This window comes from Heptranchias perlo, chromosome 42 (genome assembly GCF_035084215.1).
Source record: "Heptranchias perlo isolate sHepPer1 chromosome 42, sHepPer1.hap1, whole genome shotgun sequence".
Taxonomy (NCBI): domain Eukaryota; kingdom Metazoa; phylum Chordata; class Chondrichthyes; order Hexanchiformes; family Hexanchidae; genus Heptranchias; species Heptranchias perlo.
Window position 1 is genome coordinate 13,793,097 of NC_090366.1, and position 15,499 is coordinate 13,808,595.

At 52.2% G+C, this 15,499-nt stretch overlaps 1 protein-coding gene across 1 annotated transcript in view; it reads left to right on the forward strand.

The window, feature by feature from the left end:
• Positions 1 to 2,327: 2,327 nt before the first annotated feature.
• The window catches only part of LOC137306154 (high affinity cGMP-specific 3',5'-cyclic phosphodiesterase 9A-like), a 38,496-nt gene continuing 25,324 nt past the window's right edge, over positions 2,328 to 15,499 (forward strand). Inside the window, exons 1-7 of the mRNA XM_067975213.1 lie at positions 2,328 to 2,476; positions 3,318 to 3,395; positions 4,897 to 4,937; positions 8,423 to 8,477; positions 10,311 to 10,381; positions 12,950 to 13,031; positions 14,517 to 14,598. Coding sequence (XP_067831314.1) covers positions 2,328 to 2,476; positions 3,318 to 3,395; positions 4,897 to 4,937; positions 8,423 to 8,477; positions 10,311 to 10,381; positions 12,950 to 13,031; positions 14,517 to 14,598 — 558 coding nt within the window. The remainder of the gene's footprint in view (positions 2,477 to 3,317; positions 3,396 to 4,896; positions 4,938 to 8,422; positions 8,478 to 10,310; positions 10,382 to 12,949; positions 13,032 to 14,516; positions 14,599 to 15,499) is intronic.

Sequence of the window (15,499 nt, forward strand, 5' to 3'; positions counted from 1 at the left end):
CTCTGCTCTCTCTCTCGCTCCGTAAATTGAAATCAGCTTTGCGCTTGCACCCGTCTCCCTCCGCCGGGTTTTTAAGGGGGCCATGGGGTCAGCCCCCTCGGCTTCACGTCCCAAGGTCGTCCACCTGGACGTTGACGGAAGGATCCAGAAGGTGAGTTTGCTCCGCTGCGATCTCCTCATGGCTCTCTCGGAGGGACCCGGTTTCACAGATTAACCAAATCAACGGTTAATCAGCCGGAGGGATGGTAATTAATGCTTTCATTATTCCAACATGCGGTTCATCATTTTCAGCCAACCGAGGACCGCGTCTGTCGTCTGGTCCCCTCATCACCAGAAAGATATTATAAGGCAGAGTGAAACAGTGGTCTCCTGTACTGTACCTGCCCTGGGAGTGTTTGATGGGACAGTGTAGAGGGAGCTTTACTCTGTATCTAACCCTGTACCTGCCCTGGGAGTGTTTGATGGGTCAGTGTAGAGGGAGCTTTACTCTGTATCTAACCCTGTACCTACCCTGGGAGTGTTTGATGGGACAGTGTAGAGGGAGCTTTACTCTGTATCGAACCCTGTACCTGCCCTGGGAGTGTTTGATGGGACAGTGTAGAGGGAGCTTTACTCTGTATCTAACCCTGTACCTGCCCTGGGAGTGTTTTGATGGGACAGTGTAGAGGGAGCTTTACTCTATATCTATCACTGTATCTGCCCTGGGAGTGTTAGATGGGACAGTGTACAGGGAGCTTTACTCTGTATCTAACCCTGTACCTGCCCTGGGATTGTTTGATGGGACAGTGTAGAGGGAGCTTTACTCTGTATCTAACCCTGTACCTGCCCTGGGAGTGTTTGACGGGACAGTGTGGAGGGAGCTTTACTCTGTATCTAAGCCGTGCTGTACCTGCTCGGGGAGTGTTTGACGGGACAGTGTAGAGGGAGCTTTACTCTTTATCTAACCCTGTACCTGCCCTGGGAGTGTTTGATGGGACAGTGTAGAGGGAGCTTTACTCTGTATCTAACCCTGTACCTGCCCTGGGAGTGTTTGACGGGACAGTGTAGAGGGAGCTTTACTCTGTATCTAACCCTGTACCTGCCCTGGGAGTGTTTGACGGGACAGTGTGGAGGGAGCTTTACTCTGTATCTAAGCCGTGCTGTACCTGCTCGGGGAGTGTTTGACGGGACAGTGTAGAGGGAGCTTTACTCTGTATCTCACCCCCTGTACCTGCCCTGGGAGTGTTTGATGCCAATATGGGCCCCAACCGATGGAAAAAGTGAAAGCTTGTGTATCGAGGAGATGATTGTTCTACAATCAGATTAATTGCGGTGACGGTGATGAGCAAAGATTGCACGTCCCCTGCCTCTCAATCTCCAATCATTTGTTCATCCTCTTCATGCTTTTGAAATGCAGATTTTTTTAATTAGCTGCCTGAAACCAGTGCTGATATGAGTCAGTCACAATCTGAGCCAGGAGTGGTTGAAACCTTATCTCAAATCGAAAATACAGAGATCTGAATTAGAACAACTTTCCACTGCAGGTCGTTCTTATCTGTCGAACTAATAGCATCCTCCCTCCTTTTATAAACAGCCTTTGAAGATGAGTATTGAAAGCAGTGTCTCTCTGCACTGCTCCATCCATCACACACACCTGCTGCAGCACAGAGCAAGAGATTGAAACTGGGCCTCTCGCAGCACGGAAACAGGAGGAGGCCATTCAGCCCCTCGAGCCTATTCCGCCATTCAATCAGATCAAGGCTGATCTGTATCTTAACCCCATCTACCCGCCTTGGTTCCGTAACCCTTAATCCCCCTCACCCAACAAAAATCGATCGATCTCATTCTTGAAATTTTCAATTGACCCCCGGCCTCAACAGCTTTTTGGGGGGAGAGAGTTCCAGATTCCCACTCCCCTTTGTGTGAGGAAGTGCTTCCCGACATCACCCCTGAACGGCCTGGCTCTAATTTTAAGGTTCTGCCCCCTTGTTCTGGACTCCCCCCACCAGAGGAAATAGTTTCTCTCTGTCGACCCTATCGAATCCTTTAATCATCTTAAACCCCTCGATTAGATCACCCCTTAATCTTCTACACTCGAGGGAATACAAGCCCAGTCTGTGCGACCTGTCCTCGGAATTTAACCCTTTTAGCCCCGGTTATCATTCTGGTGAATCTGCGCTGCACCCCCTCCAAGGCCAATATATCCTTCCTGAGGTGCGGTGCCCAGAACTGAACCCAGTCTCTCCAGATGGGGGTCTGACCAGAGCTTCAAACAACTGGAATATAACTTCCTCCTGTCCCAGTACAGCTCAGTCTCAGGTGGGGCAGTGCAGTTCCACAATCGAGCCATGCAGACAGCTCTAGAACGATTAACTGCGTCCCTCCTCTTCTGTCAATCGTTCCTTTATGGTTTGTGTTTGTTGCAGGTGATCTTCAGTTGTCACTCCAGCCCTAGCGATGTCCGAGAGCTCTTGTGTACAGCAGCTGGTGTCCTGAGGTCGGTACCCCTCTCCGCTCGAATAGATTGCGTCGGCGTAAAGAAGCTTCCGGAACTGTGATGATTCTCGTCGCTGACGTATCCGTATCCTAGCTCGCACCGAGTCCCGTTCACCCATTACCCTCCTGTGCTCGCTGACCAACACTGGCTCCCGGTCCGGGAACGCCTCGATTTTAAAACTCTCACCCTTGTGTTCTAATCCCTCCATGGGCTCCTCGTCCCCCTCCCTATCTCTGTCACCCTCCTCCAGCCCTTACGACCCTCCGAGATCTCTGCGCTCCTCCAACTCTGGCCTCTTGCGCATCCCCCGATTTTAATCGCTCCACCATTGGCAGCCGTGCCCTCAGCTGCTCTGGAATTCCCTCCCTAAACCTCTCCGCCTCTCTCTCTCCTCCTTTAAGACGCTCCTTAAAACCCACCTCTTTGACCAAGCTTTTGGTCACCTGTCCTAATATCTCCTGATGTGGCTCGGTGTCAAATTTCGTTTGATCGACGCTCCCGTGAAGGGCCTTGGGGACGTTTTACTATGTTAAAGGCGCTATATAAATGCAGGTTAGTGTTGTTGCTGTTGAAACCCGTCTGTTTTCACTCTTCCTGATGATGCATTTTCAATCCAGTGTCACCAGGAAGAGCCTCCGTGCATTGCGGGTGTCCCAGCTCCCTGATGCTGCTACTCAAGCCCAGCTTCACGTCATTAAGGCAAGACGGAGCCTCGTCTCACGGTGGAACAGCTGCATGGTTTAAAACACAGTGACTGGGGCGGTGGGGGGGTGACTGAGAGGCAGGGGCAGGGAGCATGGACCGCGATGCCCCTTCTGAGATACTTTGCTTTCACTTCCAGAGGGGAGGTGGTGGCGTTGGTGGACCGAAGAGGCACCCCGATTGGCATCGACCCACAGATGCCCGCCAACTCCGAGAGGTTAGTCACAGCATTGGGACGGTCAAAGGTCCAGACAAGTGTTGAGTCATCGATTTCGATGGTCAATGGGTCCTGTGTTGCTTGGATAAAGGGGATATTGTCTGCACTAAGGCAGCAGGCCATGGTTGGATCGTGGAGAGGTGAGGATGGATGGAAGGACAGAGGTGTGGGCGAATATTCTGAATTTTTGTTTGATTTCCTTCGAGAATCAGTGGGTGTTTGTAGAGAACTTCCCTTCAGAGTCCGTGATAGGGGAGAGTGCACAGGGCCTGTGGGAGGGGATTAAATGGGTGGGGAGAGTCTACGATAGGGGAGAGTGTACAGGGGCTGTGGGGGGAGATTAAATGGGTGGGGAGAGTCCGTGATAGGGGAGAGTGTACAGGGGCTGTGGGGGGAGATTAAATGGGTGGGGAGAGTCCGTGATAGGGGAGAGTGTACAGGGGGTGTGGGGGGAGATTAAATGGGTGGGGAGAGTCTACGATAGGGGAGAGTGTACAGGGGGTGTGGGGGGAGATTAAATGGGTGGGGAGAGTCTACGATAGGGGAGAGTGTACAGGGGGTGTGGGGGGAGATTAAATGGGTGGGGAGAGTCTACGATAGGGGAGAGTATACAGGGGCTGTGGGGGGAGATTAAATAGGTGGGGAGAGTCCGTGATAGGGGAGAGTGTACAGGGGCTGTGGGAGAGGATTAAATGGGTGGGGAGAGTCCGTGATAGGGGAGAGTGTACAGGGGCTGTGGGGGGAGATTAAATGGGTGGGGAGAGTCCAATGGATAGGGGAGAGTGTACAGGGGCTGTGGGGGGAGATTAAATGGGTGGGGAGAGTCTACGATAGGGGAGAGTGTACAGGGGGTGTGGGGGGAGATTAAATGGGTGGGGAGAGTCCGTGATAGGGGAGAGTGTACAGGGGCTGTGGGGGGAGATTAAATGGGTGGGGAGAGTCCGTGATAGGGGAGAGTGTACAGGGGCTGTGGGAGAGGATTAAATGGGTGGGGAGAGTCCGTGATAGGGGAGAGTGTACAGGGGCTGTGGGGGGAGATTAAATGGGTGGGGAGAGTCTACGATAGGGGAGAGTGTACAGGGGGTGTGGGGGGAGATTAAATGGGTGGGGAGAGTCTACGATAGGGGAGAGTGTACAGGGGGTGTGGGGGGAGATTAAATGGGTGGGGAGAGTCCGTGATAGGGGAGAGTGCACAGGGGCTGTGGGGGGAGATTAAATGGGTGGGGAGAGTCCGTGATAGGGGAGAGTGTACAGGGGGTGTGGGGGGAGATTAAACGGGTGGGGAGAGTCCATGATAGGGGAGAGTGTACAGGGGCTGTGGGGGGAGATTAAATGGGTGGGGAGAGTCCGTGATAGGGGAGAGTGTACAGGGGGTGTGGGAGGAGATTAAATGGGTGGGGAGAGTCCGTGTTTAAAATTAACTCAAAAGCAATAATTCAATACACCCAGAAAGTTAATAAATTGCATTTTAGAAGATACATTAATTCTTCCTTTTTTGCAGTTTTCCATACAAGATTATTGCTGTGTCTGGACAGCCCCCTGGTAAGAGACTTTTACTGTAGCACATACCTGGTATGGTGTGTTACGATGTATCAGTGACGGAGGCACGAAAAGGAATCTGGCCTAGATTGTAAATTGAGGCCTGGGGTTGAATTTGAGCCTCTAATCAGGATTTAATCCCATAATCAAGGCCGACACTCCCCAGTGCCAGTACTGAGGGAGCGCCGCACTGTCGGAGGGTCAGTACTGAGGGAGCGCCGCACTGTCGGAGGGTCAGTACTGAGGGAGTGCCGCACTGTCGGAGGGTCAGTACTGAGGGAGCGCCGCACTGTCGGAGGGTCAGTACTGAGGGAGTGCCGCACTGTCGGAGGGTCAGTACTGAGGGAGCGCCGCACTGTCGGAGGGTCAGTACTGAGGGAGCGCTGCACTGTCGGAGGGTCAGTACTGAGGGAGCGCCGCACTGTCGGAGGGTCAGTACTGAGGGAGCGCCGCACTGTCGGAGGGTCAGTACTGAGGGAGCGCTGCACTGTCGGAGGGTCAGTACTGAGGGAGCGCTGCACTGTCGGAGGGTCAGTACTGAGGGAGCGCCGCACTGTCGGAGGGTCAGTACTGAGGGAGCGCCGCACTGTCGGAGGGTCAGTACTGAGGGAGCACCGCACTGTCGGAGGGTCAGTACTGAGGGAGCGCTGCACTGTTGATGGGTCAGTACTGAGGGAGCGCTGCACTGTCAGAGGGTCAGTACTGAGGGAGCTCCGCACTGTCGGAGGGTCAGTACTGAGGGAGCGCTGCACTGTCGGAGGGTCAGTACTGAGGGAGCGCCGCACTGTCGGAGCGTCAGTACTGAGGGAGCGCCGCACTGTCGGAGGGTCAGTACTGAGGGAGCGCTGCACTGTCAGAGGTGCCGTCTTTCGGATGAGACGTTAAACCGAGGGCCCCGTCTGCCCCTCTCAGGTGGATGTAAAAGATCCCACGGCCACTGCTTCGAAGAAGAGCAGGGGGGAGTTCTCCCCGGTGTCCTGGGGCCCAATATTTATCCCTCAACCCAACATCACTAAAAAAACAGATGATCTGGTCATTCATCACATTGCTGTTTGTGGGATCTTGCTGTGCACAAATTGGCTGCCGTGTTTCCTACATTACAATAGTGACCACATTTGAAAAAGTACCTCATTGGCTGTAAAGTGCTTTGGGACGTCCTGAGGTGGTGAAAGGTCTGATATAAACTTAAGTTTGTTCTCTCTTTCCGATGTCCCCTTTGTCGATTACATGATTATCACAGATTTCTTTGTAATTGGCTGTTAGTTTCTTGATAACATTTACAGAGCTGCATTCTCAGGAAGGGCTTATTTCAGAATTAATCGATAACTGCCCATTAATCTGATGACAAGTTTGGGGATTGGACGTTGGAATTCACAATGGAAATATGTCAACATTTTAAAATTGGGACTGAATTATTTTTGTGGTTTTATTTCTAGAAGGATAGAATTGAAAAGCAGAGAAGTTATGTTAAACTTGTATAGAACCTTGGTTAGACCACACTTGGAGCACTGGGCACAGTTCTGGTCTCCATATACCTTGGTTAGACCACACTTGGAGCACTGGGCACAGTTCTGGTCTCCATATACCTTGGTTAGACCACACTTGGAGCACTGGGCACAGTTCTGGTCTCCATATACCTTGGTTAGACCACACCTGGAGCACTGTGCACAGTTCTGCTCTCCATATACCTTGGTTAGACCACACTTGGAGCACTGTGTACAGTTCTTGTCTCCATATACCTTGGTTAGACCACACCTGGAGCACTGTGCACAGTTCTGGTCTCCATATACCTTGGTTAGACCACATCTGGAGCACTGTGCACAGTTCTGGTCTCCATATACCTTGGTTAGACCACACTTGGAGCACGGTGCACAGCTCTGGTCTCCATATACCTTGGTTAGACCACACTTGGAGCACTGTGCACAGTTCTGGTCTCCATATTACAAAAGGGATATAGAAGCACTGGAGAAGGTGCAAAAATAATTTACAAGGATAACAGAACTGAGAGGTTATAACTATCAGGAAAGATTAAACAGGCTGGGGCTCTTTTCTTTAGAAAAGAGAAGACTGAGGGGTGACCTGATCGAGGTCTTTAAGATTATGAAAGGGGTTCGATAGGGTAGACGTAGAGAAGATGTTTCCACTTGTGGGGGAGACCAGAACTAGGGGGCCATAAATATAAGATAGTCACTAATAAATCCAATAGGGAATTCAGGAGAAACTTCTTTACCCAGAGAGTGGTGAGAATGTGGAATTCACTCCCACAAGGAGTAGTTGAGGTGAATAGTGTAGATGGATTTAAGGGGAAGCTGGATAAACACATGAGGGAGAAAGGAATAGAAGGATATGGTGATAGGGTGAGATGAGGAGGGGTAGGAGCAGGATCGTGTGGAGCATAAACACTGGCGTAGAATCATAGAATCATAGAAAGGAAGGAGCCATTCAGCCCGTCGAGTCCGTGCCGGCTCTCTGCAAGAGCAATCCAGCTAGTCCCACTCCCCCACCCTTTCCCCGTAACCCTGTAAATTTTTTCCTTTCAAGTACTTATCCAGTTCCCTTTTGAAGGCCATGATTGAATCTGCCTCCACCACCCTCTCGGGCAGTGCATTCCAGATCCTAACCACTCGCTGGGTAAAAAAGTTTTTCCTCATGTCGCCTTTGGTTCTTTTGCCAATCACCTTAAATTTATGTCCTCTGGTTCTTGACCCTTCCGCCAATGGGAACAGTTTCTCTCTATCTACTCTGTCTAGACCCTTCATGATTTTGAACACCTCAATCAAATCTCCTCTCGACCGCCTCTGCTCCAAGGAGAACAACCCCAGCTTCTCCAGTCTATCCACGTAACTAAAGTCCCTCATCCCTTGAATCATTCTAGTAAATCTCTTCTGCACCCTCTCTAAGGGCTTCTCATCTTTCCTGAAGTGCGGTGCCCAGAACTGGACACAATACTCCAGTTGTGGCCGAACCAGTGTTTTATAAAGGTTCATCATAACTTCCTTGCTTTTGTACTCTATGCCTCTATTTATAAAGCCCAGGATCCTGTATGCTTTTTTAACCGCTTTCTCAACCTGCCCTGCCACCTTCAACAACCTGTGCACATATACCCCCAGGTCTCTCTGTTCCTGTACCCCTTTTAGAATTGTGCCCTCTAGTTTATTTTGCCTCTCCTCATTCTTCCTACCGAAATATATCACTTCGCATTTTTCTGAGTTAAATTTCATCTGCCACGTGTCCGCCCATTCCACCAGCCTGTCTATGTCCTCTTGAAGTCTATCACTGTCCTCCTCACTGTTCACTACCCTTCCAAGTTTTGAGTGATCTGTCCTGTACACCCATCGACCACCATCTAACCCTATAAACCACATCAATGCTATACTTGGCCCTGACTTCCTGTGTGTGAAGCCATAGGAGGTTGACAAGTGATAAAGACAAAGATGTGCTTTTTACGGTGGACTATCCTAATCGATCTTGCTTTGTTCATTCTGCAGGTAAAGAAGAACTTCTACAAAATGTTTTTGCCGAGGTTGCTCAGCATCTTTCGAGGTATAGGAACACGGGAACACGGGAACATAGGAACATGGGAACATAGGAACACGGGAACACGGGAACATAGGAACATGGGAACACAGGAACACAGGAACACGGGGATAATAGGAACATGGGAACACAGGAACACGGGAACACAGGGATAATAGGAACACGGGAACACGGGAACATGGGGACATAGGAACATGGGAATACGGGAACATGGGATCATAGGAACATGGGATCATAGGAACATGGGATCATAGGAACATCATTCTGGTGAAACTGCGCTGCACCCGCTGTCAGACCGTACGCACTTGGCCTTTTAGCCAGGTGCCAGCCTCGGACGGCCAGCCTCAGCGGGCTGTTCGACTGCAGGGGCATCACCGTGGCCGATCTTGATCCTGTGCTCAAATGATCGCGCGCGATCTCTTCCCAGGTCCCCTCCCCTCCTCCCCGCCCCTCCCCCCAGCACCATCTTGCTGGGAACCGTGCATGTCGGGGAGGGGGTAAGGACCAGCTCAGTTGAAATGCCCTCCTTAGTCGAATAGCACAACGACGCTGACTGGCCGGAGGGCCGCTGGCGTCCACGCCACACCACCCCACACCCAGCAAGAGCCGGAGAGAAGAGGGGGGATGAGGAGTCACGAGACGAGCACATACGTCAAGTGGAAGAGGTATATTGGTCCCATGTTTCCCCCTTGGGGTAAGAGTGACCGCAATCACAGCCCAGCTCAATTCTAGTGCTGGCCTAGATATGATTGCTTTCCTTCACGATGCTCAGGGATCAGCCACCTCATTAAGGTTTTCATTAAATCAGAGTGCACTTGCGAGGATTAAAATAGACTCATTCCGAACAAGGACGCCTCTAAATGCAAGTCCAGTGTCATAGAGGCAGAACCAACAGCACCTACTTCCCTGGAATGATTTCCATCACCCTCGTTTACGTCACACCTTAACCCTTCAGAAGGTCGTGGGTTCGAGCCCCCACTCCAGAGACTCGAGTCCCATAATCCAGGGCGACACTCCCCCAGTGCCAATACTGAGGGAGTGCTGCACTGTCGGAGGGTCAGTACTGAGGGAGCGCCGCACTGTCGGAGGGTCAGTACTGAGGGAGCGCTGCACTGTCGGAGGGTCAGTACTGAGGGAGCGCCGCTCTGTCGGAGGGTCAGTACCGAGGGAGCGCCGCACTGTCGGAGGGTCAGTACTGAGGGAGCGCCGCACTGTCGGAGGGTCAGTACTGAGGGAGCGCCGCACTGTCGGAGGGTCAGTACTGAGGGAGCGCTGCACTGTCGGAGGGTCAGTACTGAGGGAGCGCCGCACTGTCGGAGGGTCAGTACTGAGGGAGCGCTGCACTGTCGGAGGGTCAGTACTGAGGGAGCGCCGCACTGTCGGAGGCTCAGTACTGAGGGAGCGCCGCTCTGTCGGAGGGTCAGTACTGAGGGAGCGCCGCACTGTCGGAGGGTCAGTACTGAGGGAGCGCCGCACTGTCGGAGGTGCCGTCTTTCGGATGAGATGTTAAACCGAGGCCCCGTCTGCCCTCTCAGGTGGATGTAAAAGATCCCACGGCCACTATTTCGAAGAAGAGCAGAGGGGAGTTCTCCCCGGTGTCCTGGGGCCAATATTTATCCCTCAACCAACATCACTAAAAAAACAGATGATCTGGTCATTTATCACATTGCTGTTTGTGGGATCTTGCTGTGCGCAAATTGGCTGCCGCGTTTCCTACATTACAACAGTGACCACACTTCAAAAAAAAGTACTTAATTGGCTGTAAAGTGGTTTGGGATGTCCTGAGATAGAAATGCAAATTCATTCTTTTTCACTTTATCTAAAAAAAAATCCTTCCAGAGCTTTCAAAGTCAACGAGATCAAAACCGAACTCACGACCAAACTGGACGTACTGGAGCGCAGGGTGCAGAGTGAGTAGGATTTATTTGTCGATATCTTTGTCCCATCTAAGCTCTGGTGTAAGATGTCACTGTCTCAGTGTCAGCTCTGTCACCCGCTGTGATTCGCAGACAGGATTGTTATATTCATTAATAGAATCGTAGCATCTTACAGCATAGAAGGAGGCCGTTCGGCCCATCGTGCCTGTGCCGGCTCTTTGAAAGAGCTATCCAATTAGTCCCACTCCCCCCCTGCTCTTTCCCCCGTAGCCCCTGCAAATTTTTCCTTTTCAAGTATTTATCCGATTCCCCTTTTGAAAGTTATTATTGAATCTGCTTCCACCGCCCTTTCAGGCAGCGCATTCCAGATCATCACAACTCGCTGCGTAAAAAAACATTCTCCTCATCTCCCCCTCTGGTTCTTTCACCTTAAATCTGTGTCCTCTGGTCACCGACCCTCCTGCCACTGGAAACAGTTTCTCCTTATTTACTCCATCAAAACCCCTCATGATTTTGAACCCCTCGATTAAATCTCCCCTTAACCTTCTCTGCTCTAAGGAGAACAATCCCAGCTTCTCCAGTCTCTCCACATAACTGAAGTCCCTCATCCCTGGTCCCATTCTGGTAAATCTCCTCTGCACCCTCTCCAAGGCCTTGACATCCTTCCTAAAGTGCAGTGCCCAGAATTGGACGCAATATAATAATACAATAACGACCATCTCCATTTCAAAACCCAATCTACCTTCCCCCCAACCCCTTCTCTGAAAGTATCAGAGGACTATTCCACCGTGTTACATAGAAGCAGGAGGAGGCCATTCAGCCCATCAAGCCTATTCTGCCGATCAATCAGACCACGGCTGATCTGCACCTCAACTCCATTTTTCCGCCTTTGCTCCCTATCCCTCGATACCCCTCACCCAACAAAAATCGATCAATCTCAGTCTTGAAAGCTCCAATTGACCCCCGGCCCCAACAGCTTTCTGGGGGGGAGAGAATTCCAGATTCCCACTCCCCTTTGTGTGAAGAAGTGCTTCCCGACATCACCCCTGAACGGCCTGGCTCTAATTTTAAGGTTCTGCCCCCTTGTTCTGGACTCCCCCCACCAGAGGAAATAGTTTCTCTCTATCTACCCTATCAAATCCTTTAATCATCTTTTATCCCTCGATTAGATCACCCCTTAATCTTCTACACTCGAGGGAATACAAGCCCAGTCTGTGCGACCTGTCCTCGGAATTTAACCCCTTTTAAGCCCCGGGTATCGTTCTGGTGAATCTGGGCTGCACCCCCTCCAAGGGCTAATATTTCCTTCCATGGAGACCATCACAGCCCAATCCCATCTGGACCTCATCCGATGTGCACGCACAATATCCGTCAGGAATCACAGGATAGCGGAAATCCCGCCTGACCCCACCCGTCCCCCAAGGGTTAACCAGTGGACACCATCTGTTGTCCCGGCTGAGAATGGCAGAGTTGACAGGTCTTGGGGGCCTTCCTCAGCACCACATTTACGCACCGAGGGAGGAGGCCGGGGGATGGTGGGGGGCGCAGATTTTTCCTGGTCTTGGGTTTGGAGGTAAGGGAATGCTGGGAGCGACGTATATTGGGGAAATCGGGCGGGAGTGAGCACACTCCCGTTCTTCCTCTCCCCAGGGAGTAGCGAGCCTGTGGAATGAGCTTCTTCCTCTGGTATTTTTGCCTCTCCGAGGACAATAGGTAGAAAGGGTCTACAGGTACGGCAAGCAATTAGGAAGGCAGATGGTACGTTAGCCTTTATTGCAAGGGGGTTGGAGCACAAGAGTAAGGAGGTCTTGCTGCAATTTTACAGGGTTCTGGTGAGACCTCACCTGGAGTACTGCGTACAGTTGTGGTCTCCTTATCTAAGGAAGGATATACTTGCCTTAGAGGCGGTGCAATGAAGGTTCACTCGATTGATTCCTGGGATGAGAGGGTTGTCCTTTGAGGAGAGATTGAGTAGAATGGGCCCGTACTCTCTGGAGTTTAGAAGAATGAGAGGTGATCTCATTGAAACATATAAGATTCTGAAGGGGCTTGACAGGGTAGATGCTGAGAGGCTGTTCCCCCTGGCTGGAGAGTCTAGAACTAGGGGGCATAGTCTCAGGATAAGGGGTCGGCCATTTAAGACTGAGATGAGGAGGAATTTCTTCACTCAGAGGGTTGTGAATCTTTGGAATTCTCTGCCCCAGAGGGCTGTGGATGCTCAGTCATTGAGTATATTCAAGGCTGAGATCGATAGATTTTTGGACACTGGGGGAATCAAGGGATATGGGGATTGGGCGGGAAAGTGGAGTTGAGCTCGAAGATCAGCCATGATCTGATTGAATGGCGGAGCAGGTTTGAAGGGCTGAATGGCCTACTCCTGCTCCTATTTCTTATGTCTAGACTTGATGCTCCAGCCATCATGAGGTGTGGGGCAAGATTGATGACCACCTGGCCTTTCTCTGCCGGTCATTTTCGCGCGTAAGGGAGCCGGCTGATTTACGCCCCCATCCCACCGTACTGCCCCCCCAGGAAAATCTGCCCTGTTGATGCGTGTCGAAGTCCTTTCCTTAAAGCTAATCTTCAAATTCTTCTCCTTTGCAGTTGAGAGCCTGAAGGGAGGGGAGATTGAAAAGTGCAAGGGTGACATCAAGAAGCTGAGGGAGGAAATGATGAAGACAGACAAGTAAGAGAAACCAATGCCTATCGTTCAACTTACTCTCAATCCCAACGACCTTGTGCTTTCGGAGTTTGTGGAACATCTGTTCTTTTCTGGGGATGTGGGCGTCGCTGGCAAGGACGGCATTTATTGCCCGTCCCGAGTTGCATCGAGAAGTTGGTGGTCCTTCTTCTTGAACCGCTGGTAGCGGGTTTGATACGACCGAGTGTCTCGCTGGGACCCACTTCATAGGGCGGTTGAGAGTCAACCACTTTGGTGCGGGGACGGGAGTCACGTGTAGGCCCAGACCGGGTAAGGACGGCGGGTTTCCTTCCCGAAAGAGACATTAGTGAACCAGTTGGGTTTTTACCACAGTCCAACAGCTTCATGGTCACTTTTACGTGTCAGCCGTGGCTCAGTGGGTCTCTCACTCTCTCTCTCGCCTCTGAGTCAGAAGGTCGTGGGTTCGAGCCCCCACTCCAGAGACTCGAGCCCCGTAATCCCAGGCCGACCCTCCCAGTGCCAGTACTGAGGGAGCGCTGCACTGTCGGAGGGTCAGTACTGAGGGAGCGCTGCACTGTCGGAGGGTCAGTTCTGAGGGAGCGCTGCACTGTCGGAGGGTCAGTACTGAGAGAGTGCTGCACTGTCGGAGGGTCAGTACTGAGGGAGCGCTGCACTGTCGGAGGGTCAGTTCTGAGGGAGCGCTGCACTGTCGGAGGGTCAGTTCTGAGGGAGCGCTGCACTGTCGGAGGGTCAGTACTGAGAGAGTGCTGCACTGTCGGAGGGTCAGTACTGAGGGAGCGCTGCACTGTCGGAGGGTCAGTACTGAGGGAGCACTGCACTGTCGGAGGGTCAGTACTGAGGGAGCGCTGCACTGTCGGAGGGTCAGTACTGAGGGAGCGCTGCACTGTCGGAGGGTCAGTACTGAGGGAGCACTGCACTGTCGGAGGGTCAGTACTGAGGGAGCGCTGCACTGTCGGAGGGTCAGTACTGAGGGAGCGCTGCACTGTCGGAGGGTCAGTACTGAGGGAGCACTGCACTGTCGGAGGGTCAGTACTGAGGGAGCACTGCACTGTCGGAGGTGCCGTCTTTCAGATGAGACGTTAAACTGAGGCCCCATCTGCCCCTCTCAGGTGGGACGTAAAAGATCACACGGCCACTATTTTGAAGAAGAGCAGGGGGGAGTTCTCCCCAGTGTCCTGGGGCCGATATTTATCCCTCAACCAACATCACTAAAAAAAATGCATAATCTGGTCATTTATCACATTGCTGTTTGTGGGATCTTGCTGTGCGCAAATTGGCTGCCGCGTTTCCTACATTACAACAGTGACCACACTTCAAAAAAAAGTACTTCATTGGCTGTAAATCGCTTTGGGACGTCCTGAGGTGGTGAAAGGTCGTGTAGAAATGGGAGTCTATCCCGTGAGAGTGGGATCGGTGAGTTCACCCTGGTGTTTTAAAGCTGTTATGTTGATGTCCAGATCAGAGGGCTCTCTGTTTGTCTGTCCACAGGTTGGGCCTGGTGTGTGGCTCTCCCTCTCCAGCCGCCACCAGAAGACTGACCCCTAGACTTGACGTCCCCTCGTATCCCAAGGTACGTGAGTTTCTTCCTCTTGTGCTGCAGGAGGTTTGTATTGTTCGAAACGAGCTTTGCCCCGTTCCTCTCCTGTTAGGGCCGTGGAGTTTTTGGGGTTTCAGTGGTCTCCGGGTGACCTCCGTTACCTCATCAACATGGCCACCTTCCATGGGACGTCTTGGATGCTGATTGCCGGCAGGTTATCGACCTGTCATTGGTCCGCCTCATCCTGTCATGATTTGTGAGGGATGGTTTTCCTCCACTAACCTGTCCCTTCCCCCATCCCTCACTCCCTCCTCCTGCGTCCCCCCCCCCACTCTTCCGCCCGCTCCCACTGGGCGCTAGACAGGTACAGGATGTGCTTTAAGCCCAGCAAGGTGTCCCGGGTCACTAGCACGGCCTTGTGGCAGGTCCTCGTGTTCTCCCATCAAAGCCCATCCCTCCAGTCCCCTAACTCTCCCAACAAAGCCCATCCCTCCAGTCCCCTAACTCTCCCAACAAAGCCCATCCCTCCAGTCCCCTAACTCTCCCATCGAAGCCCATCCCTCCAGTCCCCTAACTCTCCCATTGAAGCCCATCCCTCCAGTACCCTAACTCTCCCATCGAAGCCCATCCCTCCAGTACCCTAACTCCCCCATCGAAGCCCATCCCTCCAGTCCCCTAACTCTCCCAACAAAGCCCATCCCTCCAGTCCCCTAACTCTCCCATCGAAGCCCATCCCTCCAGTCCCTAACTCTCCCATCGAAGCCCATCCCTCCAGTCCCCGAACTCTCCCATCGAAGCCCATCCCTCCAGTCCCCTAACTCTCCCATCGAAGCCCATCCCTCCAGTCCCCTAACTCTCCCATCGAAGCCCATCCCTCCAGTACCCTAACTCTCCCATCGAAGCCCATCCCTCCAGTCCCCTAACTCCCCCATCG